At 36.7% G+C, this 14,443-nt stretch overlaps 1 protein-coding gene across 2 annotated transcripts in view; it reads left to right on the top strand.

Annotated features, from left to right (window-relative positions):
* Positions 1 to 14,443, top strand: part of XRCC4 (X-ray repair cross complementing 4) — a 184,602-nt gene that overhangs the window by 7,876 nt on the left and 162,283 nt on the right. For both annotated transcript variants that reach the window (XM_074856532.1, XM_074856531.1), the window contains exon 2: positions 9,965 to 10,114. In XM_074856532.1, the coding sequence (XP_074712633.1) occupies positions 9,976 to 10,114 (139 nt within the window). In that variant the 5' untranslated portion in view covers positions 9,965 to 9,975. The remainder of the gene's footprint in view (positions 1 to 9,964; positions 10,115 to 14,443) is intronic.

Genomic DNA, 14,443 nt, shown 5'->3' with positions numbered 1-14,443 from the left:
GTTTTGTGGTTTTTTTGGGGTTTTTTTTTGCCTAGCTGATAGTAAGAAAAAAAAAAATTACCACGTGAGAGCCAGGAAAACTACTTAGAAAAGCAGTGAGCTGATATGTCTTGAAAAACTTTGTATTTTTATGCATAGAATTTAAGATGTAAAAACTACAAGTGACTCTTGCAAAGCTCTTTATGTCATCTTTCCTTTATAAATGTGGTTTGTAGATGTAGTGCTGATTGAGCACAAGCTAATAGATATGTGATTGCCTAGGTTGTAGAGTCAGGGTAGGGTCTGTGGCTTAGAGGGTAGATTCAGTTGCTATCTGTTTAGTAGAACTGTGTCCTTATTTATTTTAACTGTTTTTTTTAAACTAAAGCTGCTTGCTTGTTTGGAACTTGGTGAGGCTGTGGGATTTGTGCACTGGGCCCTCTCCTTGCTAAAATACTGGCATGTCAGTTGTTCTTGGATATGGGCTGGTGCTTCTCCTGTTTTGGTTTGTCCAATGTGCATTATCACAAAGTCTAAGCTGAACTGGTGCCTCGCTTTTCTGTGAGTTTCTTGCCTCTTTTGTAGGTGCTATACCATGGGGCGCAGGCATCATATAATCCTATGTGTGTGTACCTGTCGTGTCACCGGGTATGTTGACTCTCATGGCTTGGCATTCAAGGCAGATTAAAGAACCAAAACTGAACTTGTGCCCACCTGTGGAAACAGCTGAAATCAATGTTCAGCATGGATGGATATGGATGGATGTCTCTTTGCCTTATCTTCAAATTCTGATTGCTCAGCCTAATCCATCAAAAAAGTAATTAATTTTCAATGCAAAGTGGTAAACATGCCTGAATAAAGAACTGCAAAATTGAAATTTAAGTGCATTGAAAGTGAATATCCCAGTTCACTGAAAATGTCTTGTGAATTATTCTTCTGTGGGGGCCAGATGAAACAAAATTAATTACAATGTTTAAATTAATAAAGTAGTGTAAGCTCTTTGTTTTCTGGGAGATCAGTGTTGCCTTTTCCAGCAGATAAATAGCAAATAGAAAGAAAAACATAATGAAACTTTTGTTAAGTGAAGACGGGGTAATGCAGGAATTTTCTTCAAAGAAAATGCCTTAGGAAACTGTTTAGCAAGATAAAGCGGTTTGGCGTCTAGGCCTATTTTTTATTATTAATTTGACAGGGACGTGAAATTAAAATAATCCATCTCTTTGAAAAGTCTTGGGTGTAGAGGTGGGAGGAGAGGAAGATATGTAAGCCTTCATATTTATACCTGCTCTTGTCCCACTGAGGCAGCTACATTTGGTGAAACTTGTTTTTCCAGGTTACTGAGCTCAATTTTTCAAAGCTCTTCATAAATCTTACATATAGGATTACATCCATCCATATCTAGCTGACACTGATTTCTTTGTTTCATTTATCCTTGTTTCAGATTTCTTACTCTTGCCTGTGGAGCTATTATGGATTCAATAGTACTGAATTTATTTGACTTCAAATTTAAAATAAAAGGCAGACTGTTTAGTGGAATCCATTGCTCAATGATGATAAGTCAAACATTTAGAGAAACGTGTCAAACTGAGTGGGATAGCAATAGGTCTATATGGGGACTAAAAAATAGAAAATAAAGGAAATCTGTAGGACACATTTGTTTTGTGTTGAATATCCTGATAATCCTAAAGAAGGCAGTGTTTTGGAAAACAGATGATACCTCAACCAGACTACTATGTTATCCAAATATACATCAAAAAGACATATGTATCAGTGTAGTTTTGGATGGGTGAAGGGTGGTTAAAACATGCTGCTTTTTTTTTTTTTTAATTCCTCAACTTTCCCATACTAAGTTACTGTAAACTGAAGATTAAGTTATTGAAAACTGGAGATACTAGGAATTCCTGAAGCTTGGTTCTTACTGATTGTATATGGCAGGCTCAAAAGTTGCCTCTGGCAGAATTGTACAGATTTGTTTCCTTTTTCTGTTTTTTATCTGCAAAACATATAACTATTCTAGTGCTGTCTTTTCAGAGAGATTATGGGGAAATCGATATATATTTAGACAGTTTTTTTGTTTGTGGCTTTTTTTTTTTTTTTTTTGAGAAAGTGAATTATCTTTCCAAATAAATAGTCTAAGGTTGCAGTTTTCAAGGGAAGGCAAAACAGGTGTGGCTCCGTGCCACCATTGGCTTTGGTGGGGCCTTGGAAAGCCAGGCTGACCTACTGCCAAAGTAGAGTTATAAAATATTTGTTGGGGCTTGCATCTCCCAGAGGCAACAAAGGTAGTGAGTCTGGGTCTCTAATGCTCGCCTGCTGATTTTGCATCCCAGATCTGCCCACTTGAAGCAGGTTTGGTGGTCATCTTTGATCCTTGCTCAGTTCTAGACACAGTTTTAGTAACATCAGTACTAAACCTAACTTTTTAATCAGGAAACGTTTTAGTTGTATGACTTAATTTTATGTTTTACAGGTTTATAACATTCAGTTAGTGTATCCTGATTTATCCAGGGAAACCTTAGGATTTTTCTGATACAGATTTTGGAAAGTAAGGATTTGACAGCGTGTGCACACTAAACTATAAGTGTTGGGAAGAATTCGTAGAAAAAAGGTGAAAAAGAAAGGTTTGTCCCTTTTGGAAATCTATCCAGATACTCCCTTACTTGCTAGTATATACTAGTATAATTGCCCCCTTGAGTGTTTGTTTTAATATATGAAGGCCTTTTTTTTTTTTTTTTTTTAACATTGTTACAGCTTAAACTGTCTCTTAATATAGATGCTTATAAGTAAGCTTGGCAAGCCTGGGTGCCTGGAGTTGGTAGTGGGTTAGGTCTGAGACTTCAAGAGGATGAAAGACACCAGGGTGGGCTTTGCCTCCAGGCTACAATTAAGATCAAAGCTTGTTAGTAAGATTCCTACTATAAAGGTTGTTGACTGTCTGCTTCCTTCTGTTTCTCCTCATTTTTCAGCTGGTGACTGTAGTAAATAAGTCTGACAAGGGTTGTTTCTTATCGTTGATTCCAGATCTTTTGTGGCAAGTCTTGCATATCCTATTGGCCCATGGAGTCTGACAAGCTCAAGACTGCTGTTTTTTGGACAATTGCACAAAAAGTATGTGCGTGTTTCCAATCCTTTTGTGGCTGCTACGAAACAGTGGGAAGCAAAGCAGTGTGAATGTGAGCCATGTGAGCCTTGCTTCTGCAGTTTGGTCCACAAGGACCAAATACTGATTGCAGCTGTCTTGAAGTCAGTCTCGTGATCGAATGTTGTGATGCAGGACTGAATTTTTAAAATGGGCCATTCACCCGTCTGCACAAAGTTATAGAGTCATTCAGTCATTTCTTCATATCCAGTGCCAATTTTTTATTCATTTCCATTATCTGCATCACAAAGTTGCATTGTTGACAAAATTGTGATCCTTCTTTTAACATAGAACGAAGTTAAATGAACAACTAGATACAATTTAGGTTGCATGTAATATAAAAATGTTTTAGCCCCCTAAGTTTTATTAGGAAACAAAGCTCTTTCAAAATTTTTGTCTTCTTTGGTCTTCAGATGTATCTTTAAGTTAACAGCTGAAGGTTATTACTGAACATTTCTTCAGTGTCAAACAAATATTGTAGCCAAGGGAATGGGTGGCTTATTGTGAGATGCGACAGGAAGGATGCTGCATTGTTTTCTTCATGTTTGTTGCCCCAGTCATGTTCATGCAAAAGGAAAAGAAAAAAGAGGAAGTCCTTATTAGGTCAGTAGTAGTTCTTAGATTAACAGAGTCGTAGTTGAAGTTTTTGTCAGATATTTTAACGCTCTTCCTCTTGAAGTATTGGAGTTAATGGAATTTTAAATTAACATGAGAGAATATCAATTTGTATGAAATCTATCTCTAGAAATGTTCATAAATATAGACATTATCTTATTTCCTTGTGTTAGAAAATGTGGTAATAGCTAGTTTTAATCTAAAAGCAATATGTGGGGTTTTTGACTGGTTTAAATCTCCGATAATCCACTTATACATATATATATAGCATGTCCTGAATCATACCTGTTCTCTGATTATATGTTAACGATTCACTTTCTTCTGATTATTACATTCTGATTTTTAGTGTATGCTGTGGTCAAGCCAATGAGAGAAGGGATCAAATTATAGACTTTTAATAGCAGTGTGCTGTATGTCCTGGTCTTCTCTTCTGAACTCGCTGTAGATAGCTCCCTATTTTTCTCAGCAAGAAAGCACTTAACTTAATTGCTCAATTGGAAAGACATAGTAGCTCTTTCTGATCTGTAAGTAGCCTTCCATGTATAGCTGCTGAAGTTTGGAACACCTGCAGCTGAAGCCATTTGAAAAAAAGCCATTAGTCTGCATGGAATAAAATAAAGTGCTGAAGTTCAAAATATTATCAATGATGCTGTGTTGGAGCAGCCTAAAAGATTTGGCTTTTGGTCTATGCCTAGTGCTATCCAAAACAACATATAAAATTCTTTGTAAACCAATTTTAAAAGTGTCTTGTTTATTCAGAAGCAACTGTGTACGCTGTTTGTTCAGAGAGTAGACTCCAGTCAATTGCACACCAGCCAACAGCTGATTTCTCCTTAGAAAGAAACATTGCCTAATAAAGATCATGGAAGCCAAAGACCAAAGGGACAAAGTGCTAAAGATAAACAGCTCAATCCTCAACTGTTCGAAGGCCTCAATAAAGCCTCTGATTCACAAATTTGGGGTGGGACTCAACTGTTCCCACCTGCAAGCTTGTCTCATATCCTTGGCTCTAACGCGGTGAGGTGCTGGTATGTGGTGTGACCTCCTGTGCCCATAGAGAGAAAAACACTGTCTTTCTTATGGCCCTAATCAATCAGTTTCTCTGCAGCTTTTCTTTATCATAATTAAAGGAGGAAGAAAGTACTGATTGCTCTCATTATATTGAGACAGTGAATGGGAGGAGCATGCAGAGACAATGTTGCTGAAGATTGAACTGCACTCCAAGGTACTCCTCTGGTCTAATAGACTCGGAGGTGGTTTTTAGACTGCAGTAGTGAGGGTCTGATATCAGTAATTTAGTTTGTTGGATAGTTATAAAATACTCTGGGTTTATGCAGTGATTATTTTTTTTTTTTAATAAGCTTCAGCAGCGGCTGGACTGTTAAATAAAGAGAGTGCCAAAATTCAGGTGGCTGTTTTAACCATTTTGAGCGTTAATACAGTTTTTACCAGTGTCCCTACCTTTCCACCCAAAGATGTGAAAGTGAAACTAACTCGTTAAAGTTTTAAGTCTCCCTCATCCTTTGAATTTTTGGTGGCCTTTCATAAGGAAATTATGATTTGGGGATGGGGATGTTAGTAAAATCTTAAAAAGCAGTACCAGCTTCTACAAGCTTGTGTGACCAGTTCTGTGGAAGTTCAGGTCTCAAGTTGGCATGTATTTTTCAGACCCCTTTGTCGGTACATCTGCAGTTATTATGTTCTGGCTGAGTGTCTGGCCTGGAGTACTTAAAATAGCTGTAACTGTTTATGCTTTAGTTGTAGGCGTAGTGTTAATGGATTATTTGAGACAATAGCCACAACAGAGAAATGGTTTGGCATTCGTTTAAAAATTTACTAATAATATTTCTAGTGGGACTACTTTTTGAATGTATAAAGGTAGCTTCTTAGACAAGCACATGCAGGACTGTTGGCTGGAATTTTGCTTTGTGTGGTGGTTATGACAAGGAATTATCCTGTTGAATAATTGGCCTTTTAAAGCATTATTTAAATATTAGGTTGAAACGTACATAATTTTTTTCTCTTTTAGAATCCACATTTAGTGTTTGGGAGATAATGATGTCAGCAGAGGCAATGGGGAGCCTAACTTGTTGCCCCCTTGATGCTACAGAAAGTCTGCAATTTGTGTGTATCTTCTCCTGTGGAAATGACTAAAGTGTAGATTCAATCAAATTTCTTGGAGGTGTGTTGTTGGTCTTCTGCCTTCCTGGAGAGAACATGCATTGGTAGCTGAATTGAAATATTTATAAGGGGTGTGTGTGTGTTTAAGTGTGAATTTGGGGAAGGCGAGCTGGAGAATATACTTTGGCAAATCTGCTCTTTGTGTGCCCCTCAGACTTTGGCAGTGCACAGCATTTTCCCCACAAACAAAAGCCCAGGGGCAGAAAGTCTGGTAGGAACACGATCACCTTTTACACACCAGTACTTGCTCTGTGAAGAGTGATGTACGCTTGGCATGTTGAAAGCTGACTGGGTGATGACGGAATATAGTAAGCAGGCAGGTGAATTGAGATAGGTTAGTAATAAAGAGGGTGTTTTAGTTTACTTCAGTTCTTGAAGGAGAGGGTGATATATCTTTTAAAGATGTTGAACAAAGTTACTTGTGAATCCTGTGAACATACAGCTAATTTCAGGTGTTCAAGCTGGATGTCCAACTTCCTCCCACTGAAATTCTTATTTTGGAACTATATTGGTATACATAGGTTATAAGTTTTGCCTTTAGACTGGATGAGATGCATGCACTCACCTTATAGTAAATTAATAAGGAATATGCTCTGCTTTAGTTTCTGTATTTTTTTCTTTCATTAGTAGTTGCTAGTTGCTGAATAGTTATTTTTTGCTGTACTCATGCTGTAGCTGTGTGTGGTTTATCTGTTTACTCAATACTACACTGAACTCTGTGGAAGGCTTGTGTTGTTGGGAGATGTGTGGAAGAGAGGTTTGGTGTGGGGTTTTTTTGTTTGGTTTTTTTTTTTTTTTTTCTCTTTACAAACAGGTTTTAAGAAAGCAGTAAGGTACAGTATTTTTGTTTGCAGTGATGTTTGTATATGCTGTGTAGGTCAGACTAATTTTCGTGAAGAAGGTTTGTTCCTCTTGAAGCCATTATGTACAGTCAAGAATCCTCAAGCTTTTGCTGATGGATTGGAACAGTTGAGTGCTTGGAGATCTCAAGCAAGGCTGAGCTCTGCTTTGTGAGGCAATTTCTAAACATCTATTATAGCTAATACTCCTCTCAAAAGGTCACTGAGCACAATGGAGGAAGTAAAAGCTGGGAGAAAAGGTGTTTTCATTTTTTGCTCTCTTGTAAAATTCTTTGTTTAAAGATGCACTATAAAATGTGGTAAAGCTTGACAACTGTATTTTGCATTTTATTATGAAATACAGAACATTCTTCTGTGTTGTATTTTGTTTATATCTGTTTGTTTTTATTGATGTCATGTTTTACCACAGGTGTACAAATGGTATGGAAGTTTTATTGGTTCTGCTAACAGACCCATCCCTTACACTAGCAACAGAACTTTTAAGAATGATGTCTAAACAGAATCTTCATTTTTTGCTGTTCCACATCACGTGAGTGAAATACTAATGTGTGAAGATAGATGCGTGGGAAGCCCAGTATTAAGATATCAGATGAATTTCATCTCAGGCCTTAGAGACCTTGTTAGTGTACCTTTAAATAAATAATTTCCTTTCCTGTGTGACTCTTGGCATCGCTTTTTCTGACTGGGGATGGACACTTCATTCTCTGTATTGCAATATAAATAGAAAATTCAACTCTCTTGCTTTGATTTTTGTTATAAACAGTCTACATTAAAAAGAAAGCCTCTGGTGCAGGTGGTTTTCACTGAATGCTGCTCTGCTTTGTGATAAGAATCAAATGCAACAAGCAAAAACTCCTTATTGATATATATATATATGCATCACTACCTTGTATGCTGTCTTCCTGGGTTGCATGCAACTGTTTTGCAATCTTTAAGTAAAAGAGAATAATTAAAGTATTTTTAAAAACATTGTCTTTTAAAGAGGGACTTTTATGAAAATATTTCATAACAGACTGTATTTTTCCAGAACAAGCAAAAAAGCAAAAGGGAACGTCTCAGACAAAGGAGAATACATGCCTGTGTGCTTAAACATGCTACACATGTCACTTGTGCTTCCTGTTCTGTGCTCTTTATTGACCCATGTCCAGGCAGCTAGCACACTACAAATCTTTAAAATGGCTTTAGTTCTATAATCACTACTTGCAAAAGTCTTGTTCCAGGCCTCTAGGCCCCAAATATTTCATTTTCTGCTCTTGATTACAGGTGTATAGACATACTGTAGATTTTCAGAAATGGCCAGTTGCTTGGTGATCGAAATAGAAGACCTTTTTTTTGACTCAAACTAATTTTTCAGTATTGCTTTTTACTAACTTTTTAGTTACTGGCACATTTTCTGTATGACACCTGTAATAGTATAAACAGTGGTGCTTTATGGATGTAAATAGTAAAGACATCTCTCTTGATGTTGTTGGTGAGAATTTATGATGCTCAGGTACATGTACATGATTTATCTCTCTCTATTCCTACCATAGCTTTTGAATCCTAAACTATTCGGAAAAATTTTCTAAACAGGGAAACATTATGGTGCTCATGTGTGCTTAAGCTTTAAGATGGAAAAATAAAGTTAGCACTTTGAGTATTTGATGATGAAAATGTAATAGGTAGTCAGAAATACTGGAAGTGCCTAGGGACATGTTTTAGCCAAAGTTCAGCCCAGAATTTGTAGCAGACACTTTATGTGGTGTTCCTTTTATTGTTTAGAAATGCTATTTGTTAGTACAAGGTGATCTGTATTGTGGTTTTATTTGCCATCAGAAGTACTTAATGTGTTCGTTTCATTAAGCTTATTGATATCTATAATAAATGTTAGTATTGACAATGCTGCTGTTGTCTAGCAGCTTTATTCTTGAAAAATAAGTCTTATAATCGTATATTTTGCTGCTTTTGAATGCTGTGCACTTGCTTGGACAAGGGAAAGGCATTTTTCAGATGTTGTTGGGTGCAGAGTTGAGCAAAGGTCAGACAAAATGCAGTCAACTGCAGTTAAAAATGTTCCTCCTAACCTGAAAATGCCAACCTTTTGGGAGGCCAATGGTAGTTAACTCTGTATCTATATTTGACTCTCAATTTCCCCGAGTGAAGAATGAGCTTCCCTCTACTACCTCTTGAAGAACAGAGTCCCCCCAGGGCCTGAACTGAGCATGATCATGAGTACTTATTGCTACACTTTCCGTGGAAAACTTGACAGAGCTTTCAACACCTAACCAGTCCAAGGATCCTTGTACTTAGTGCATGTAGTTTAAATGCCTCAGTTGTATTTTTCCTGCTTTTATCAACACATTATTTTTAGTGTGAATGAACATGTAGCCCTTTTTCATTCACTTCTAAAAAAGAAAATTTAAAAGCCCAAACCATCTGAACACCCCAAAACAAACTCTTCAGGCACTGGACAACATGAAGCATTCTTAGTGAAAATACTGTATGTCAATGTTGACTTCAGAATTGGCTGTTTCTTCATTATTCTGTGGAGGAAATTACTAAATGCAATTTTTCAAGTTCATGAGTACCATGAGGATTCATTGTTGTCAGATTAGACTATGTATAAATACATGGGATTCTTTAGAAGGATTTATGTCAAGTACATATTGCCAAATTGCTTTGATATTGAGCAAAAAACTCACTGTATGATCATAAATTTTGTTCTCCACAGCATCCAGTTTTTTAAATAATTTCTTTGGTTGTTGGCATCCACTGCAACCTCTGCTTTGCAGTGAACCTTATTAGCCTGCTTTCACATAATGGTCTTCCAGATGAATATTGATTGTTTTGAATTACATTCCATGTGCTGTGTGTTGGGTGATAGTAGACAGTAAATTAGCCAGGAGAAAGTGCTTGTGTATTGTAATTTTCTGTTCCCCAGCTTTCTGCCCTCAATTTCTTAATTTGGAACTATTCAAATACATTTGATTGTTGGCACTGTTCTTTTAAACCCTACTTATTGTAACCCAGGTTTCTGTTTGGAAATCTCATTGGTTCTTTGAAAAACTGAATTGCGGAGGAATGTAAAATGAAAGTTTAAGTATGCTTAAGTATCACTTGTTTTTGATTTGAAGTTAGTTATGTAAAACTGCTAAGCACCTCTGGAAAATAAGCCATTGGTTATAACAAGATTATCTTACTTCCTTAACAGGTGTCTGGAAAATGGAGAAGACTTTGAACAGAATTCATCCAGTTTCTGATCCAGAAGCAACGTACTTTCTACAAATATCATGGGAAAAAGATTTAGGCACTGGCTTTGGTTTAATACTTAGTGATGGTCAATGTGCATGGACTGGGACAGGTAATAATGCAAAGGGAAAAGAAAATGTTTTCAGTTATTACTCTTATTTATTATTGTCTTTAAATACTTTCTGAACTGTGACCTGCTACTTGCATCAAAAGCTTTTTATGAGCGTTACCCCTCCCCAGTGATGGAGGAGGTGGGGTTTATGATTCTGGGACATTGTCAGAGATCTTTCAAATCTGGAAAGATTGCGTGTCAAACCTAATACTAATTTATTTAGCATATGGATATGCAATGTTTTGGTTTTTCTTTAGCGTAACACTTACGTGTCTTCTCCAGATCCTCAAACAAATGTGTTCTGCAAGTTCCATTTAATTGAAGATGTTTTTTAAATGGTGTCATAAAATCTTAATCATTAAAGGTAGCTGTATTTGGTACTCAGGTGAATTTCTGGAAAGGAGAAGGGACAAGAAAATATTTTTTTCTTGGGCAGAAGTTATCAGAAGGAAAAAAATAGCTTGTGGGCTCAGTAACCTGAATAAGAGGATGGGTCTCTTAAGTGTGCATGCTTTTCTCATTCACACCTACTGCAAGAAGAAAGATTTGTGTGTTCCTTTAGAAATGTGTCACATACTTCATCAAAAGCCTTTCTCTGTGGCAAAAATATTTCTAAGGAAGAAAATGATATATTTTACAGCATATTGTAGGCAAAAACATGTACTATATGCGTGTGTGTGTATATAGTTTCTGTGTATAAAAAGAAGCTTAATCTTTCATCAACATTTTGAATACAATTTTTAGCTTTTTTTCTTTCAGACCTAGGAAATAAGACCAATTTAAAATACTTCTAGATATGTATGACATCTGTTTTTCCGTATTCCTTTTAACATTTCAAACACACTATTGATTAGGAGTTCCTGCACAAGACAAATACACATGTTCCAATGCTGGTTCCCTGTAGTCTAGTATGAAAGTTTTCTGTCTTGATCTGACAATAGGATAGTCAAACTATATATTTTGTGATAGGATGAGGGGTAACAGTTTTAAAGTGACAGAGAGTAGATTTAGATTAGATATAAGGAAGAAAATCTTTCCTGTGAGGGTGGTGAGGCCCTGGCACAGGTTGCCCAGAGAAGCTGTGGCTGCCCCCTCCCTGGAAGGGTTCAAGGCCAGGTTGGATGGGGCTTTGGGCAACCTGGGCTAGTGGAAGGTGTCCCTGCCTGTGGTGTTTAAGGTCCCTTCCAATCCAAACTGTTATATGATTTTCAAAATAGCAAGAAGGATGTTAACATTGATAAATACTTAACTAATTGAGCATGCTAATTTTTCTGTTTAAAAGCTTTTCTTGTTGTTCTTATGTAACTTTAAAATCCCTCATTTAAAATTCACAAAAAGCTTATTCTTTAAGTCTGTTATTTTTCTAAGTAAAGCTATGTTACTATAATTGGAAGAATATAGAAAAAGTACATAAACACAGTTCTCATTTTGTTAACTTCCTGCATCTGGCAGAATGGCTGGATGATCATTTCCCAAGACAGAGGACCAGTGAAAGCAAAATGACCTCACTCTATTAAAAGGAAGGAAAGAAACCCACAACAGTTTAGCATGAGCACTGGGTACTCATCCAAAGGAGAGTGCTTCTATTTCTTCTGCAAGAATCTGAGCCATTTCTAAGAAATTCCTAATGAGTTTGTATAGTCTGTTGAATAATTTCATTAGGAGTTGAAGCTCTCATGCATGAGAGTTTCTTATGGCATAGATCTGAGTTTTCATATACTCAGTGTTTGTTTTAATCACTTTTTCTAAGTTACTACATCACAGTTGAGAGTGCTTAGATTCAAAACCTGGGAGAAGGGAAAGCAGTGGTCAGAAAATTCTTACTATGGGAAATCCCTTTTGGGTTTCTCATGCTGTGGATTATTTTGCTTGGCAAGACCTACCAGGAAGTGAATGAGAGTTGCTGATGGAGTTGTCTTTTATGGTTTTTGTATATTTAATGTGATGATGAAAAGTGTTAGCAGTCCTATTTAGGGGGGGGGGGGGGGGGGGGAAGTAAATTTCAGGGGGTGGGGGTGTTGAAACACACAAATATGCAATATGATCTAATATATTTACTTGGTATTGGGTAAAAGAACTACAGTTATATGGATTTATACATTTTGTGTTTCTCTAACAATTGATCAGTTCTGCCAGTTTTATAAGATAGAGGAACATGCAGAACATACAGGCACCACAGGAGGAAAAACCTAGTGCTGTATTGCAGTATATTAGTATCTTTGGGGTTTTTTAGTTTTCTTATTTTCATTAAAAGTTTAATTTTTCTCAGTGTTGAAATCATTGTTCTAGACAAACACTTATTTTTACAAGTATTTCCGACTTACTTTTTTCTACCCCTCTTTGTCTCATACTGCAGGCGATTTCACTTTTCCGTCTGTACTGTTTTAGGGGACTTACGGGGATTGCTGGCATACTAGTGGCCTTTTCTCTCTCAACTCTGTCAGTGTCCTGAATAAGAAATAAGCTAGCTAATGAGGAAATGATTGGTGGCAGTAGCTTGTAATAAAATAGAAATGTTTTGATGGTAAATTTCTTGCCTTTCTTTCCCACTCAATTCTTGCTATTTGTAGTGGATTGTTAGCTCTGCAAGATGAGTGTTGACTAGCACTGTAGCTCCAATTGTTCACAGACTTGTAGGCTGAGCTTTTTTCCTGACAGTAGTTCCACTGTATCATTCTTTATATGAAAATTAAAAATGCTGCTTTCAGTTTTAAAAAAACAAGATGCAGCTGGCAATTGTTAAAGTCTTAAGCCTTTCTGATTAACATCCATTTCATGCTTAAAATAATTTTTAAAAATCTTGGAAAATACTTTTACTAGCTCATCTAAGATAATTCGATGTGTTCAGTTATGTTGGTGCTGAGGGTTGAACAGTTGGCTTACAATGAGGTAGGGAAGAACTGATTGCACGTGCAACGGCTGTTTTAAGTTTACATCCTTCAGCTTCGCAGCACTGTCTGTAACAGTACAAAGTCCTGTTCTGAAATTCATACCTGTCAGTTAATGCAGGAGGATTAATGCACAACTGACTTTAACTTAGCAGTTGCTTGCTTCTAGGTCTTTCTTTTCATGTTTGCAGTGCTGCATGCTGGCTTTGCTCTTGTTTGTATCCCTGTGTGACAGCTGCAGATGTGTCTGGTTTATAGGGGAGGATGCAGTGATGCAGCGTTGCAGCTAAATAGTGTGGATTTGCACTCAAAAATCCTGTTTGTAGGCCAAGTACTAGGTGGCTTTATATGCAGCCCTCTGTCTTAGCCTCTCTCTTCATGTATTAGGAAAGGGTTTTATGTATTACAAAAAAGATGGTTGTGATGTCCATGCAGTGAAAAAAAGAATCTGTTACACCTTTATCCATTTCTCTCTGTGCCCTGTGTTTCCTTCCATCAAGATTTTTTAACCCCAGTTTAGTGAAAAGGGCTGCTGCTTACTTTTGCTTTGTTTTAAATTTGTCTTGTTGGGCTGTAGGAATAAATTTGACAAGTGTAACATGTTCTTTAAATGATGATACTAGAATATAAATGTTTTGAATCTTTAGTTTATTAGGTGTCTCAGAGTATTTCAGTGCCCTAAAGCTCATCAGTATAAAAAACATTCATGTACTATTGTCTATTACATCTGTTAGAGAGCAGAGTACAGTTTCCATTTTGGGAGATGTGCTTTTACAAAGAGCACACATCTTGAGTTTACAGATCTGTAGGGACATACAGTTACAATATGCCATACCTCTCCCTGGCCTCTTTTTACTAAGTCCCTCCATTATTTTTTTTTTTTTTCCCTTCTCTGCAGTATAGATAATGCAACTTAAAATGTAAGGATAGAAGCATCTTCTCCAATCTAGGAATACTGATTATTAAGTTATTTTATTCCTGGTTTATTCTAATGCATGCTCCACAGCACTCCTATATTTTTGTTAAGGTATAATGACATTTTTGCAATTTATGACATCTGCTGAATGTTGTGTTGTTGCACATCTGATAAAATGCTATGTGTTGTGCCTTGTCCATTTACTTTATGTTAGGCTAGTGTGAGTGTGACAGGTTTCATCTTGTATCTTCAAAAGAACAGGGGTGCAGAGAATACTCATTTTTAAATGTTGTCTCTTAAGGAGAATATGGAGATCTTTGTGACAGACTTCAGACTGGCATTTCACATCTTAGTGTGACAAAGACTGACTTGCTCATATTTATTGACCCTAATTCCATTATTTTTTTTTTCTTTTTTTTTCTTTTATCATAACTCCAAAGCAATTCAGTTCCCTTACATCCCTTTGCTTTCTAGCTTTTGAATCTGCCTAGGAAAAAAATGCCTGGTGCTAGGGGATAACTAATG

Source organism: Strix uralensis, chromosome Z (genome assembly GCF_047716275.1).
Source record: "Strix uralensis isolate ZFMK-TIS-50842 chromosome Z, bStrUra1, whole genome shotgun sequence".
NCBI lineage: Eukaryota > Metazoa > Chordata > Aves > Strigiformes > Strigidae > Strix > Strix uralensis.
Note: the sequence above shows the minus strand (reverse complement) of the source record. Positions and strands in the feature narration are given on the sequence as shown.